The following is a 16,888-nucleotide window of genomic DNA, read 5'->3' on the forward strand; positions in this document are numbered from 1 at the left end:
ACAGCAGACACTAAAATATCACAACCACTTGACTTTGTAATGAAGTTCTTTGAGAAATTTAAAATGTAGGACAAAGTCAAGAGGTTGTGGTATGTAGCACAATGGGCACGCTAGCAGTTATAGCCTTTAAACTTGCATTTACAAAAACAAGCTGTGAACACGACATATTATCACATTTTAAGTTGATATACCTACAAGCTGAACTTGTAGGTATATGGTTGCAATATCCAACACATACAGAGCAACATTAACATTCATTTGGAGTTGTGTTTTTGGCCACCTGGTAAATGTAACTCCAAAATTCACACAGTTTTTATTCTCTACTGAATTCTGAATAAAATATTTAGCTCTTAATGCTCCACTAGAGTTAGTGCAATTGGAACATTTATTTCCTATGCTGTGCACACACACTTGCAGGGAAATGACACCTATTTTTTTTTTTTTTTTTAAACTTACAACTAACTAGCACCAGCTAGTTCCCGAACAGGTAGCATACATTTTGTTGACAATATCTGCAGCCAAATATAATACTATGAGAGCCATGAGAGTGAACCAAAACAGTAACGTTGTGTGCTGTGAGCTGAAAGATGCTAAAAAGCTTCATAGAGCTCAGAGGAATTAAAGAATCTGTAATAATCCTCTATGATTTTATCAGTACGAGTGATCCCTTTCACACTGCACATAGTGACTTGATTAATTGTTATTTTGAGGTATAAATTGTTAGGTGCTTTAAGTTTGGTTGATATAATTGGAGGCAAATGTTCCTATCTAAAATGAAAATGGATGGAGTAAATGAAGGAAAACAAAGTGGAAAAGGCAGGAAAGGAGTTTCTCTCCTCCTTTCCCCTTTGTGTTTCCTTTCCTCTCTTTCAACAGTGACCTCTAAACTGTCATGAGCAGTATATCCCTTATCTGAACGCTCCTCTTTCCTAGACACATCCCTGCTGTCAGTGATACTCTGCAGCCCTTCCCTCTCAGTCTCCCTCTGCCAATCCTGTCTTTGTCACACGCACACATACTTATGCCTTCCTCTCTAACGCAGTGACCTCTAAACTGTCATGAGCAAGGTATCCTTTATCTGAACTTTGTCCCCTTGCTAGTCACATCCCTACTGTCAGTAAGCCCTGTCCTGTTTCTCTTTACACTCCTTCTTATCCATGCTTCTCTGTATTACAGAATTTCAACATTCAGGCTCACTCTATTCCATGTTGCTGCAAGAATCATGAAGCATTCAATTCCTAAAAAAAACCCTGCAGTTCTGGGCATGTAAATAAAAAATAGCTGGTGGTTAATCTGAGGTTCATAGCTAATTGATAACTCAAAAAACTCTCAATACACAACACAGCTCTTCTTTTTCAACAGTGGTCAGCTAGAAGCTTGTTACCATGGTAACGGTGCTGATGCTGCGGGATGCAGTGCTGTCCAAGTCTGTGCAGGATACAGACAGAGCCTCTACTATCAGTAGACAGGAAAACAACAAGCTTAGCTTAGCTCAGACATGCAGCATTGACTGCAGCAACAAAAAGGTGCACTAGAAAACAACATAGCAAATCATTCTAAGCAGTAAGTAAGCAGCAGCTGAAATTAGCCTATGTAGTTATATATTGAAATACAGCATTTTAGGTATTATTGTGTGCGCACCATAAAAATGGATCTGACTCATAGTTTCCTCAAAACTGTCTTCTCTTTTAACCATGTGGTTTTAAAATCTCTCTTTTTTAATTTAGCACAGATTCCACTAACAGAAGAGATGTGAGATGTGAGGCTGTGTGTGTCACTGGAAAGCCTCTGGGCACAATAAAGTCTGCACAGCAATAACAAGCCAAGGCTGTCATATGTGGAACCAACTAAAAATTAAAGAACAACAGTGAGCTATTTAGGGAAGTACTGGGGAAGTACGTACATTCATTCTTTTCTAGCTGAGCTGTAGATGGGAGTTGACCATACCAGCACTGATACATTGGTACACTTTGTTGGCCTTGAATGCATAAGTGGATAGTCCATTGTTGTAATACATTATGTCTGTTATATAATGTATTTGTTTCTGTTATGTTCATTGCTGGACCTTCTACAATACATCCATTATAAATTGTGCAAATTGTCTGCACCGGAAGATGTCATATTTCTTTTAAGACCGTGCTACTTAGCAGTACTTCCTGCTATCTGTGGTAATGACAGAAGTGGATCTCAAAGGTGTAATTATTAGGTTAAGTTGCAACTTACAACAGGTAGTTGCTGAGCTAATTTTCATGTTACAACAATAAGTTGAGAGGTGTATGTTATGTATGCAGAATTTAATCTAGATGCATTCAAACACGTGTTGTCACTTACTTTATTTATAGTTTTATTAGTTTGCATGTGTGAGTCTGGTTGTAGCCACTAGATGGAGGTAGATTTCTATGTAATGGGAGCTTTTGCACAACCGCATATGTTTGATTCAATCAATGTGTTTTGGCTATCTAGTTCTCACACACTTACAGTTGACTAAATAATGTGACACCTTGTGACAAGAATACACAAACTGCTGGGTCAGTGTGGGACAGTGTTTTATTCACTACTCTTTTTCTGATTGGTGTGTTTTTGTCTTCATCAGACTGTAGCTACACCTGTCACCTGGAGTGTGAGAGTCAGGTCCAGGTGGACTGCAACCAGAGGGACAGGCAAGAATCTCCATCTCCCAGAAGCCACTGCTCCACAGCTCCTCAGCACAAGGTGAGCATTTCATTTGCTGCTAGTGTAACATATTGTATTAGTAGCATTAGACTTACCTTGAATAAACATAATTTCGGTAGGGAGATCAATAAATAACAACGACATTCATCTAACATTTAGTGTAGTGTGGTGTTGTGTGTGTGTGTGTGTGTGTGTGTGTGTGTGTGTGTGTGTGTGTGTGTGTGTGTGTGTGTGTGTGTTTGTGCCTGCGTGTGTTGTCTGTCATAGGCCACATTTGGGGACCAATTTCAGACCTGTGATGAGTTTATTGGGGACAGCTTGTTAAATTGAGGACAAAAGGCGTGTTTCCAATTGCGAAAAAGCTGATTTTTGGGTCAGTGGTTTGGGTTAAGCAAGTAGTGGTTATTGTAGGGTTAGGCTATGTAAGTCTATGTAATGTCCCCAAAGGTGACCATGATCAGAAATATGTGTATTTTTGTGTGTGTGTGCACATGTGATGCAGAGGTCTATATGAGCCTGGCAGGGTTCATTCTTTCATCATCTCTCCAAGCCTACACTTTTATATAACTGCCCTCCTCTTTCATAACATGCCTCAGCAGTCTGCTTACAAATTTAAATATGCGCTCATTTGCTTTTTTTGGTCACAGAATGTTCCCAGGACAGAATATGCTAGGTCACATCAGCATCTGATGTACTTTCCTCTCTCTCTTCTGCCTGCTCTCTTACTCTTATGGCTTCCCTTACGTTCATAGTCTCCCTGTGGTCTCTGTCCCTCAGTACACCGTTGATTTATTCAATCAATGATGCCCTGCCTTTCTCAGCCTCAGCATGTCAAATGAATGCAAACTAATGGCGCTTTTCCACTACACCGTTCCAGCACGACCCGCCTCGACTCGCCTCGGTTCTTTTTGCGTTTCCACTAGGGAAAGTACCTGGTACCTGGTCCTTTTTTAGTACCTGCTCTGGTGAGGTTCCAAGCGAGCCAAGCCGGTACTAAAATGTGACGTCGACACACTGCTGGCCGCTGATTGGTAGTTGTCGCTGGAAGCGTCATGAGCCGTCCCACACAAGAATCAAACCCGGCATTTTTAAATACCGGCAGCAGCGTTACAGCCATACGGCTCAATTTTCTTGCTTTGTGTGAGACAGAAAGCCTCATACAGCAGCAAGTAAACCACTGCCTCAATGTCCTCCATTGTTTATGTGTTTTGTGTCGCGTATAAAACGAAGTCACGGCAGTTTCGCGGAGCCGTGCTATGACGACCCCGCCCACGTTGAGTAGGTACTTTTTTGTAATGGAAAAGGAACCGTGCCGAGTCGATGCGAGCCGAGTCGTGCTGGAACGGTGTAGTGGAAAAGCGCCATAATTAGGTTACTGCTCCCAGTAGGGGGTTCTATTGTAGCATAGCTGAGTTTGCGTAACCTGTTCTTGGATTGCTCTGCATGCTTGTGGAATGCTACATTATTTTGAAATATAGTAAGGTGTCAGATGACATGGTTAAAACTGACTGTGTGTGTGTGTGTGTGTGTGTGTGTGTGTGTGTGTGTGTGTGTGTGTGTGTGTGTGTGTGTGTGTGTGTGTGTGTGTGTGTGTGTGTGTGTGTGTGTGTGTGTGTGTGTGCGTGCAGGATTCTACTCTTGGCAACCTGGCCTCAGTCACCCACGCAATGTAGTCCGGCACACACACATATTCACACACATATACACATCATGCACGAGAGAGAGCTGGATAACCCTTCGAGCTTGCAGCAGAATGTTGGCAGCTACTCTATGCCCAAGGAGGCAGATCACCCAAAATTGGATCCCTGGTGGTGTGCCAGGTAGCACTCCGCTTCTAGAGAGAATGAGCAAATACACACAATCATGCTGCCCTGAAACATGTCGATGGGAATGGCAAGAACTAAAGCAAGAGAGGATAGTATCTTTTACCAAACGTCTCTTGTTTGTCTGAAGTGCTCCTACTCTCAGCAAGTTAAATGGGTATGTAATTAAAGATAATGAGCTAAAAGTCAGAATTACGTGAGCATTGATAATGTCTGTCTTGGAGTTATGTGAACTAAGAGTCCCTTTCCACACTCCCATTTGGTTCATAGAGGACATTCATGCTGTAGACAAGAGAAGAGATGACAGTTTACTTCCTACTGTTCCCTTCTTTCCCTTTTGCTCACCATTATAGCAGCTCCTCTGTGTCTGTGTGTGTGTGTGTTTGTGCAGTTTGGTTCTCTTTCTCGTTAATCTTTACAGGCCCTTATTATGTATGCATCAGCAGAAATTGATCCCCTTTTCTACCAATATGCACAGACAGTGCTATAGTCACACATACATGATGCACACAGACCAGGTTTCATCAACTTGAAGCTCACAGGAGTGCCGTTCAGCTTGTGTGTGTGTGTGTGTGTGTGTGTGTGTGTGTGTGTGTGTGTGTGTGTGTGTGTGTGTGTGTGTGTGTGTGTGTGTGTGTGTGTGTGTGTGTGTGTGTGTGTGTGTGTGTGTGTGTGTGTGTGTGTGGCATCCCACCCCCTGTGTGCTCCCCTGCTCCTGTAGTGATTACACTGATGGAAGTGAGGAGTAGAGCTGCAGGTAATCAGTCTTCAAACCTGACAGAAAGACACTCAATGAAATGGTGACACCCTGCCATCCTGCAGCTCTCCTGCAGTGTATAACTTTACGTGCAGTATAATCCTGTCTGATTAGGTTTTAAAATCATATCACACACACAGAAACAGCATGTCCAGAATGATGCACGTATGGGCAATCAACCTTAGCAGTGACCGGGGCATTAGCAGCTTTTTGACGAAAGGGTCACCGGCAGAGTCAGAGGGCAGATTGAAGGGTCAGCGTAAGGTTAGAAGTCAATGTAATCTCTGTCATGAGGGCAATCATTCACTATTTTCTTAATCTCACTTTAAGCACCATGAGCCCACCTCTCCACCAACAAACCACCGATGGTAGTGCAGATGTGTTCTGTGCAGTTTTTCTGTATTGTATCTGTCCCTGACTGGCTTGGCTTTTAACAAATTAGTCCTAATTGCAGTAGAATCTCACTAACAGAGCAGCCATCTTCCTCAGTCTCCACACTACTTCCTGTCACTGCAATTTTGCTGCTCTTACGTATGTAAAACAGGAGCTGTGAGGCTTCATATCTCTCACTCATCAGCGTTCCTCTCTCCACTTACCCATGCCTCTCTCTATCTCTCTCTCCGCCTCTGTAAGAGGAAGTGGCCATGCTCTGCAGGGTGCAGTAGCTAGAGAGAGAGAGAGAAGGGGGAGGGAGCTTGCACTCAACCACAGATGGTTGAGCAAGGCTGCAAGAGAGTGAGGGAGGAAAGCGGTTTCAAAGACAGAGAGAGAAGAGAGGAGAGGGAGGACGAGAGTAAGAAAGAGTGGGAGGCATCTGTCTCTCTGGTAGTATTGCCAAAGCAAAAGAGAGAGGAGGAGCTCAGGGTCTGTGACTGTCTTGTTGCTGCAGAGATCTTCTGTCGCTGTTTACTCTGAACACCGGGGACGGATGGATGCTCACAACGATAAATGCCAGCATAATTGAGCTGCTGCTGCTGCTGCAACAACGGAGGACTTGAAGCGAATCTGCAGCTGTGTGTTCAATCAATGCTATTTGAGACACAGAGCAGGATGAAACCAGGATGTGGTATTGCATGCGTGTCTGTATGAGTGTTTGTTTGCGCGTATAACAGGTGCTCTCAGGTGAACAGGATTAACTTGAAACCAAGCTGTAAACTGACTCCTTGATGCCAGTATGTGCCTATCTGAGACAATAACATACTGTGTATGAGCGTGTGCATTCTAAACTGCGAATGACCAGGTTCATATATGGTGTGCGCGTGTGTGACACTGGCGTCAGAGCAACACACATGCACGTCAGGAGGAAGTGACAGTCTGTGCTTGCTCTCGGATTTCCTGGTCCCCTCTCCAGTGGCACTCAAAGCGCCGAATCTGAGCCGAGCTCACCTGTCTCGCCCTTACAGGTGGGACTACAGCTCTCTGGATGCCTCAGCAGAGGAGCGCTGCCCTTTTCCTGGATGACAGGACGGTTAGATGCGTGTAGACTGTGACTGTGGGTGAACATCACATCAGCACTGTGTTTCGAGATAAACCAACACTTCCTCAACCCGTCAACGTGCTGGTCTGGTGCTGCTGCGCTGGTGCCAGAGGCCATCCCCAACCTCTCCATGACTGTCAACACAGTGCTGACCCCCTCCATGACCAGCAGTAACAGTATGAGCAGCGGGTACTGCAGCCTGGACGATGAGAGCGAAGACTTCAGTTTCTTCACGGCCAAGACCTCATTCTTCCGGAAGCCCAAGCATGCAGCGAAGGTACAGAAACAGCACTAGACTCTGACACATAGATGATTTGGTTTGGTAAGGCAAAATCAGATGGGTCAAGTAGCTGGTGTTTCAGTTGGGCAGGGAAACAAACTGCCATTTCTATCAAAAGTATGCGACCAAAAGCAGAAGTATCAAGAGGAAGTGGTGATTTTTTTTGTATGCCTTAGGCCTCTAGGTGTGTGTGAATGCATGTGAGAGTGTAGGAAGAGGTTACTATCATACATCTGTTGTGTAACATTGCCGTCCTGTCAGCCTTATTCATCAACCTTGATGCTTTTTGGCAGCTCATTTATCATGTGAGTGGCTAGAATAGATTTAGCTTCATACTCTGAAAACCCTGTTTAGTGGGTTTAGTGAGTGTAGGTGAGAATGCTCCCGATCATACCGTTGAGTAGTTTCATCCCAGACCGTTATCAACAGAGCAGCAGAGATAATGTGTTTGAAGTGTTTTGACACAGATACTGAGTTAATGACGTTAACCTACAGATTCCATGGAGGCTTCTTCTCTACAGTGCATGGGAGAGGTTTCCTTAGAAACTAAGCCGGTACTTTTGTACTAGAATGTGTCTGCATGTGCAAATGTGAATATGTGTGTAAGGCAACTACTTAACTGTAGCAAACCAGTTTTCTTGTTACCATAGCAACTGATGGTTTTGTTAGCACTATTTACTCACTTCACCTTGGTTGTGGTCTGCCGTACATTCGCATGTAATTGTGTCATATACCACAATGGCAGTATACACTTCTTGCTTTGCAGGGTGTTAGGCACTGCTGGTTTGTTGTTGGGGCTTGTGCCATGATGCACAGTATGTGATTTTATATAGCAGAAAAGGGAAAAAGGATAAAAAGAACATGAGTATGTAAGTGTTTGTGGTTGAAATTACTGAAATTACAAAAACATTTTCATTTATGCAAACATGCTCAGCCCTTTTCTTTCTGCCCTTGTCCTGGCAGTGCCTTTCGTGCCTGATTTGGAAAATGTCTAATCTCTGAATAATTGACCAGCTGTGTTGTCAGCATGTGGAGTTAGGGTTGCTGCCGTGCTGAGACAGAAGGGTATTGGGGTTAGCTTGTCTGGAGCTGCCAGTGCAGATATTGCCAGCTGATGGGGCCTTATTAGTCTGGCAGCTAGAGGAAAATGGTTTGAAATAAAATATTAGCAGCATTGTCAGCTACAGCACACAAGAGAGAATGGCTTTCCATCCTCAAACTGAGTGGAGTCCTCTGAGCAGAGCAGCTAAAAGCCGCCTTGCAGTGCACTGCATCTTCCCGGAGCTAATGTCCTGTTTCCCCCCCCTCTGTTTGAATATGAAAAGGAGTTATGCAAAGAAGTATGTGGCATCCTGTGAATAGAGGTGCTTTGTATATAAGGCATTCAATATGTGTCACTGTGTAAAGTCTACTTGTGTCCTCTTACTTATACAGACACACACCAATATACACAGGGAGATACTTACATTCATCAAAACTGTGAAAGGGGACTCCATATCCTCTTTTCTTTATGAATTATTTCCAGAGCTGAGCCTTTTGCTCAGCTCTGGAAATAATAAATTGTTTACATAGTCGCATTGTGGGGACTTACCTCCCTTTTGGGGACAAAAAGCAAGTCTCCATAAGGTTATGGTTCAGGTTGTTAATGTTAGAGTGAGTGTCCTAGAATTGAATGGAAGTCAATGTAATGTTCTCTGAAGTGATGGAAACACGACCGTGTGTGTGTGTGTACTTTTGGCAGTGGCACACAGCGGTCTCTGAGCTGTGAAATAGAATCAGCGTGTGTGTTCTCGATCATGCCTCTCATCCTCGACACTTGACCTAGTAAAGGCGTTTTACGAACTCATGCTGTGATCAGTGTGTGTGAGTGTGTGAGTTTGTGTGTTTGTGTGTTGTGTGTGTTATTTTAAAATGTGTCCACATTTCATTCTTTTGTATTATCTGAGTGTTGCAAATTTAGTTCTGACTGCACTCTTCATGTCCTTAGAATTACTGGCCAGTTGTAATGGACCCTAGAGTCTAGTGTTACCTGAGGATCACAATCTCAATTACACACATACACACATGCACATACAGGTTTGACTGACAAAGTCAAGAGTGACTTCAAGTTAACAAAAATGTGTTCAGGTTATACACACGCACGCACACACACACACAGGTTTGGCTCACAGCTTAAAACCGATTACTTTGCAGTGACATTTCAAACAGACATATGACCTCTCTTGTCTGATCTCATCAGAGTGAGAGCATCAACAATTACTCATCACACCCCGAGCAGTGTGTGCATGTTTGGGTACATGTGTATCAGCATGACATATACGCATGTGTGTGTCACCCTTATGTAACATGCCTAGAGCTTACACATTTAAGCTGCCTTACATCTTTCTGAATGACACTAATAAGCTGGATGATATAGCCTGCGTCTGTCTTTCACCTGTAGTGTAACTACTGTCGGGAAGGTGACAACACATTTGGCTGGAACACATATTCTCAGAGGCTGGGAAATATTTTACTGGAGTCATCGTTTGCTATGAGTAAAGAGAACATATTCGAGCATTGTTTGCTAGAGTACTCCATACTCTGCACTGTGTATGTTCAGTGAAAATTAAAGCAATAAAGTGTGAAAATGAGAGCAGTTTGGTGTATGAGATTTGCCTAAACACATAAGATACTGCTTTAACCTACAGTCAGATGAACTTGAACATCACATCTGCAAACAGTGATCTACTGTGGGGAAGTGAAGAGTTTCTTAAATTTAATCACCTCACAAAAACGTTGACCAAGGTGTTAGTTCCCCTGTAAGAGAAACTATCTATGACCACAGATAGTCCGTGTGCAGACTGTGCTAGCCTGCACATCGTTCACATCTCTCTGTTTCTGTTTCTTGATGGTCATTTGCTCCTCCATGGCCTGGTCCAAGTCAGGGTGGTGTCCCAAGACTTTGTGGAACTCACAGGGGTGGAAACTGCACTATTGTCCCTCTCTATTGTCCTCTGGCCAGTGGCCACTCTCACTGGTATGCAGAAAGGGAGGGCAGGGCAGGGCACTGCCTCGGATACATTTAGAAACTCTCATACAAACACAGGAATTCCTGTTAGGTTCTTTTTCACTTTGTTGCCTTTGACTAGGAAGGAATTTTAGATGCTTGTCAACTCCTGTGTAGCACTCTATTGATTCTAAACCTCTGATTGCACTGACTGTACACACTGTTACCAACAGTTTCATTAAACAGATGGGTTATTTTAGTGTTTTGGGATTAGCATAGTGTGGGGTTGCATCCTAATTAAAAGGGATTTCAATGACTGATTTTGGTTTTGTATGGCCACAACAGCTTCCGCTACTTCCACTGTTATTACAGTGCAGTCTGGGTGTTTACCATGATAGCAGGGCTGTAATTGCACAGAGGAATGAATGATAATAAACACAGAAGAGAGATAACAGCAGCAACAAAAAGAGTGAACTATGTTGCAAAATCAAGTCATACACGCAAGCACATTCTGAGTCATGTCCTCACTTCTGACATTTATCTCTATCGTTGAATTTTAAATATCACCTCTTTTTTCCTGAATGCCAGCCAGGATGATCTAAAGTGTGTGTGTGTGTGTGTGTGTGTGTGTGTGTGTGTGTGTGTGTGTGTGTGTGTGTGTGTGTGTGTGTGTGTGTGTGTGTGTGTGTGTGTGTGTGTGTGTAGTCTTTATTACCACAAGGTGCCCCAATCTATTTGTGTCCACACACACAGATATATACACGTACTATGCTTATGCACACTGCCTCTGTATGTAATGAAACAGTGACTTCATCACACAACCTGAGGACTCCCCTACAGAAATGATTCCTGCCCTGCATTTCTCTCTCTCAAGCTCTCTCATATGCACACATAGTCTCTCTCTCACTGCCCCAGAAAATGCAAACGAACAGGAGAAGGAAGAAAAAAAAATGCTATTGTGAGATAGAGAGGATGCATCCCTGTACTATAAATAACCCAGTCAAACTCTGTGTTGCTAAGGCTGGCTCAGCAGCCACTCTTTCATCATTCCTTACCCCTTACTCGCTTCTTTCACTGCCTCCCTCCTCTTTGACGCCCTCTCTCCTCTCCCCCTCCTTTTTCTTGTATTACTTTTTCTTCCATCTCTCTCTGACTCCTTGTCAAAGAGGGAAAATGAGTGAAAAAGAGGCAGCTCTGTCAATATTCTCGTACTGTGATTCTGAATGTGTGATTTGCTCCATTCACAACCTTTCCTGTCCCCATGTAGAGCACACAAGCTGGAGAGTTGTGTAAGCATGCTGAGGAGAAAGAGATAGCAAAGTGTCTTTATGAATCCCCATCAGATACAGTCAGAGCAGCAGCTTCTCTTCTCGAGGCGTACAAAGATGGAGGCTAGTATTGTTATCTAGAAAGATCACAGAGTGTAGGGACCAGGCGAAGATGCTGCTGAGTCGTGTTTTTACCGAATATGACACATGACATGCCTGTTAATCAGTCAGTCCACTTTTAAGGTGTACAGGGTGGAAGGACTACATATGATTATATCTATTCATAAACATGAGCAAAGCAAGCAAGAGCATTTGTTTTCTACACAACTGATTTGGGAGGCAGCACCATCTGCTGGTTAAAATGGAGAGTACTCTTGACTCTTTATAATACTGACTTTAATAATCTCTCTTTCTCTCTGCTTACAGAAGAATGAGGGAAAGGGGGGAGACGAGGGAAGGACAAAAGACCTGCCAGAAGAAGAAGTGCGGACCAGAATAGATGCATATAATGCTCAAGTCTCCGAGAATGGCATGAAACTGGTGAGTTTTGAGTATGTTAGTGGTGGGTAATGTATAATGTCACACTAACAATGACAGTGGGTGTTTAGAGCTTCCTTGCTTTCTGAATTTCATGAATAGAAACAGGAAGTTGAGCACAGTGTTGCAAAAAATAATAGAGAAGTTGTATATCAGTTGGAAATAATGTAGTATTGATTGGAATTCTTATCCACAATAAATGCTGCACATTGAAGTCATCATTAAAGAAACATGATTTCCCTAAATAGAAAAATATACACATATCAATGTCTATTTCTTTCTCTCCCTATTCCAGGCTTCAGATGGAGCTTACACAGGTTTCATTAAGGTACACCTGAAGCTCAGTCGACCTGTCACAGTCCCCCCTCTTGAGCAACAGGGCCCAGAGGGAGCATCTAGGCAGACAGGTGGCCGCAACCCAGCACCATCAGAGGACCACAAAGGGACGGAGAGTGGGCAGAGTGACAAGAGAACATCCTTCTACTTACCACGCAACTGTGTGAAGCAGCTCCACATCAGCTCTGTGACCACGAGCAGAGAAGTCATTGAGGGCTTGCTGAAGAAGTTCATGGTTTTGGACAATCCCTGTAAATTTGCATTGTACAGGAGGACGCACCGTGACGGGCAGGGTGAGTCTCTGTCTAGTCTCTGGCTCATTCACAGAAAACACCAAATGGAATAAACAGCACTGAACATGTTTTTATTTCTTTTTGTCAGATCTGTTCCAGAAGCTTCCTCAGTGTGAGCGACCTCTTCTTCTGAGACTGATAGCAGGGCCCGACTCAGAGCAGCTCAGCTTCGTCCTTAAAGAAAATGAGACTTCAGAGGTGGAGGTGAGAAAACAACAAATATTGTTATTATTGTCCTATTTTTCTCACAATGACATTCTTACATTCTTTATTTGGCATGAAAAGGAGAAACATAGGCTGTTGAGATGACATACAGTTTAAAAGACATTCATAAGGATAGTAACAAAAAACAATAATTACCTGCAGTAGTGTAATCATCTGTTTCTTCAACAGTGGCATGCATTCTCTGTCCCTGAACTACAAAACTTCCTTGTAATCCTGGAAAAGGAAGAGGCGGAGCGTGTGCGAACAGTGGAGCATAAATATGCCATGTACCGAAAGAAACTACAGCTAGCCCTACAACAACATGGCCCCTAACCTCCTCACCTGTTACCTTATAATCTCAACCCAGGGAGAGACTGACCCTTTGAACGCTGACCCCTCAAGACCCCATGATCTATTCAGAGACTGGAGCCAGAGCTGAGCTTGTCTCCACCCTCCACATATACATACAAACATAGATGCACACACATCCACAGAGGCATACCCTTTCTCAGGACGCATACAGGCCCCCTCCACCCCCCACCCCCACCATGCATACATTCGGACAGAATTAGGGGGTTGAAAGCGACGTGAAAGGCTACGTGGTGTATGGACTGCTGGCAGGTCTTCATTGCCAGGGAGGCCGCACACAGAAATATCTGCAACCCTGACTTCAGATATTATTTGGGACTGAAATGAATCAGTGGTGTTTTTAAAGATTCCCTCTTCTTCTTCTTCTGCTACTGCTGCTGCTGCTACTGCAAGTGTTACTTATGCATGAGTCTCTCTCAGCTCATCCCCCCTGAACAGTTAGAATTAAAACAGAAGGCATGATTCCTTTTTCAGTATCTATTTGGAATGGAAGGACAATCACACTGAGTGTTTGTTTTTGTTTCTTTCATTGAAAGTTTGGAACAGATGTATAGAGTTTCACAACAAATTTTTGTTGCTGGAATATGAGATGTGTGGATTTGTGTGGGAGGTGTTTAGAGTCCAGGTTTGAGCACTGTCCATCAGTGCTGATGCTTAGGCAACAAAAGAGGCTGTGTTTTGAGTTGGGTGTTGGAACAGAGAGGAATGCAAGAACAAGAGAGCAAAATCCATTCTCTGATTTTTCTCAGGGAGCCTGTGTTGAGCAAAGACAAAAGAAGGAAAGAGAACTCTCTTTCACCTTAAACCATCACATTTTAGCCAAAAATCAACATTTGTTTTATCTGTTTTTTATCATTCCACATTCCTACTTTAACAAAAAGACTGTCAGGTGCTTTGCTAACAGAAACATATTCAATCAGACCCAGTTACCACCCAACCTCCAAACAAGCAAACACGTGCACAAACATAACCTCTCCTCAGACGATAACTGTGATTTCGTTCTCATTTCTCCCATCTTAAATCCAAATCTCACCAACCATGCATGAACTCCACCTGCAAATGAAGCAGTCTGACTGAGGCAATTATCATTTTCCATACGCTGTTGTTAATACATGGCTTGTATTTGAGTGTGAGAAGATTTTTTTACACCAAAGCTTAGAGGGACATATCTATTGAGAGGATTTTAAAAGGATGAGAGATGTTTATCGAATTAAAGGTGGTGTATGTAAAAATGAAACCAGCTTCTGTTTTGCACATGTAGATGCAGGTCACTGAACAGTCTACAACGCTGTAGAAACAACGGGGCTGGGCATGCATTTCTGTTTTTCCTTTCTATCTGTACACCTTCCACCCCAATCCCCAAAAAACAAACAAAAAATATATGAAATTCATAATAATGGCTATGATGTACCAATGATGTGTTTGCAATGCATATGTATTATGTAGACACTGGAAAAAGAGTAACAAGGTTTAACTTTGTTGTTGTTACGATGAATATTAATTTTCTTATTCTTTTGGTATCATTCCTTCTGGTTGGTGTGTGTGTGTGTGTGTGTGCTCATCTTGGGCAGTGAGGATAATGGTGAATAGTCTTTTATATAATGAGTGTCTGTGTGTCATCAGTGCTCCCTCATTTGGCCTCACTTATTAAGTCTTGAAACATGCATTGAATGCAAATGTAATATACAACATTACAACTAAAAATTAGGATGTTGGACTTTTTTTTTTTTTTAAGTATTTGGCATGCATGTATCATCAAATTAATGCATTTTACCAAAGCATTTAACCAACTTTCACATACTCCTTTATTTGTTTATTTGATAAAAAATACTGATAAATGAGGCCAATTGTCCATAAGCACATGCTTCTCAGTCAACCCAAACCTGCTCATTTTTTTTCGCGCCACCACCCAAAGCCCAAGCTGTTCCTGCTGGCAGTGCCTTTTGTTTCATGTGCCCCTGTGTATCTATGTACAGAGTGTTTCTGCACACAGGTGCCTGAGTGTATGTATGGGTGCTTTTGCATGTGTGCAAATTTGTGTTGGGTGGTGTTGTACATGTAATTTTTCTTTCTGCCCCTTACCCTTAACACTCATTTGTCTTTCCAACGTATCCTACATATGTATGTGTGTGTATGTGTGTGTGTGTGTGTGTGTGTGCGTGTGGTGTATGAGTCTGCATGTTATTTATTTCATGGTTCACACCATCCACATGTCAAGGATTTTGAGACTTAATGCTTTTTTTTGCAATTTATTTTGTTTTATTTGAAGAGGTGTGTATAAATATATCAGTAGAACTGTACATAATATCAAAATGAAATAAAAAGGTCATCCCTTTATGAAAATGTTCTTGAGTCTGTATCTTTGTGTCCGTTGCTCCTACATGGTTTTACTGAAGGCCTTACAGCAGTATGAAACCCCGCTCGGGGTCATGTCGCTGAGACCTCTTCTGCATTTTAGGTTGTCTCATATTTCATAGTTTCTTTACGTCACGGCTTCCTGTGTGTAGGTCTTCAATTTGTGCAGAAACACTCATGTAGGTCATTCATTTCTCACACAGACACTTTCTCAGAAAATCTTGACATGTATTCTTGAAGAAAAGCCCTGATAGATGTTTCTGTTAAGCGAACATACACTACTTTTATTTCTCCTTATGTTGGTCTGCCCAGCAGAAGTTACTTTCATCTACACGCTAAATTCTAACCATCAATCAATAAATTCATAGACATGTTGCAGACAATGAAATCAGGATTTTAGAGTTAGATGAATTCACAGATGAATGTATTATTCGCTCATTAAGAGAGATAGATGTGTGCATTCTGCTTAGTGCTGAGCTTTTATTTCTAATTTTCTTCCAGCTGGTATTAATTTCAAATCACCAGCAGGTGGCGTTACCTCATCCAAACAGCAAGTACATTCACTGAATGTACTGTATTAATGTGAAATTTTGTTTTCATGTGTTCTGATTTGGCTGACATTGGAAAGCATGTCAGTTCAGTGGTGACGCTTCCATGTTCAAACAATAATACTGTTCCTGATATTGTGTATAGTTTAAAGGGCATTCAAAATAAATTGTTAGCCCAATAAACTCACAGGTGTCAGTGTCTGTCTCAGGGTCTGAGACCAAATACAGCCAGAACACCCAACCCCCCACAAGGACCTATAGCAAGCTTTGCACCTGGTCCCATCTCTTGCTATGGTTGTAAATTCACTGTCTGTGATTAGAGTGACGTGTGGTCTTCACACTTACACCTTGAACCCCTTTTGAGAGGAAAGTGCAATAAGCAGATCAATTTATAAGTAGTGTCAACCTACTCCCTCTATACACCACCATCTAAGAATAAGCAGCATGGCCAAGCTAGTCTTAAGGCCTGAAACTGTGTCATTATGCTTATTTATGGAAGCAAATATAGACAGACCCCTCTTCTCACCTCTGAGAAAGAGCTAAGATTAGCATCACCCTCGGGCCAGCATGTATCACTGTCTGAATTTAGCCCGCTCCCCTTCTCATGCCGGCCCAATCTCACTCTGTCTGTCCTCTGCCCTGCTCCTAACTATATCTAGCCCTGTATAGATCTCCATACCCTCTCCAGTTTCAATCCACGGTTCAGCTTTCCTGAGAGGGTATGCAAAGTGAATGTGTAAAAGCACTGTGTGGGCCTGAAGAGAAGTCATGCGTTGCCCTAGGGCTGCAACTAACAATTACTTTCATTATCAGTTATTAGTTTATTTTCTTGATGAGGCTGATTAATTGTTTGATCCAAATGTCAGAAAATAATGAAAAATGCATAGTTATAATCTCCCAAAGATCAAGTGGACATCTTAAAGGATAGTCAATGAACCTATCCTTTTGTTTTCCTTGTTTTCCTTGCTGTGATTGCTCCTCC

At 42.6% G+C, this 16,888-nt stretch overlaps 1 protein-coding gene across 2 annotated transcripts in view; it reads left to right on the forward strand.

The window, feature by feature from the left end:
- The window catches only part of rassf5 (Ras association domain family member 5), a 28,108-nt gene extending 12,783 nt beyond the window's left edge, over window positions 1-15,325 (forward strand). Inside the window, exons 2-6 of one of the 2 annotated variants that reach the window (XM_062416484.1) lie at window positions 2,594-2,712; window positions 11,691-11,804; window positions 12,097-12,430; window positions 12,519-12,634; window positions 12,824-15,325. In XM_062416484.1, coding sequence (XP_062272468.1) covers window positions 2,594-2,712; window positions 11,691-11,804; window positions 12,097-12,430; window positions 12,519-12,634; window positions 12,824-12,967 — 827 coding nt within the window. In that variant the 3' untranslated portion in view covers window positions 12,968-15,325. Of the gene's footprint in view, window positions 1-2,593; window positions 2,713-6,404; window positions 7,008-11,690; window positions 11,805-12,096; window positions 12,431-12,518; window positions 12,635-12,823 lie in introns of those variants that run through there. The other variant, XM_062416485.1, reaches the window with a different exon arrangement.
- Window positions 15,326-16,888: the final 1,563 nt, after the last annotated feature.

The sequence above is a fragment of the Scomber scombrus genome, chromosome 3 (assembly GCF_963691925.1).
Source record: "Scomber scombrus chromosome 3, fScoSco1.1, whole genome shotgun sequence".
Lineage (NCBI taxonomy): Eukaryota > Metazoa > Chordata > Actinopteri > Scombriformes > Scombridae > Scomber > Scomber scombrus.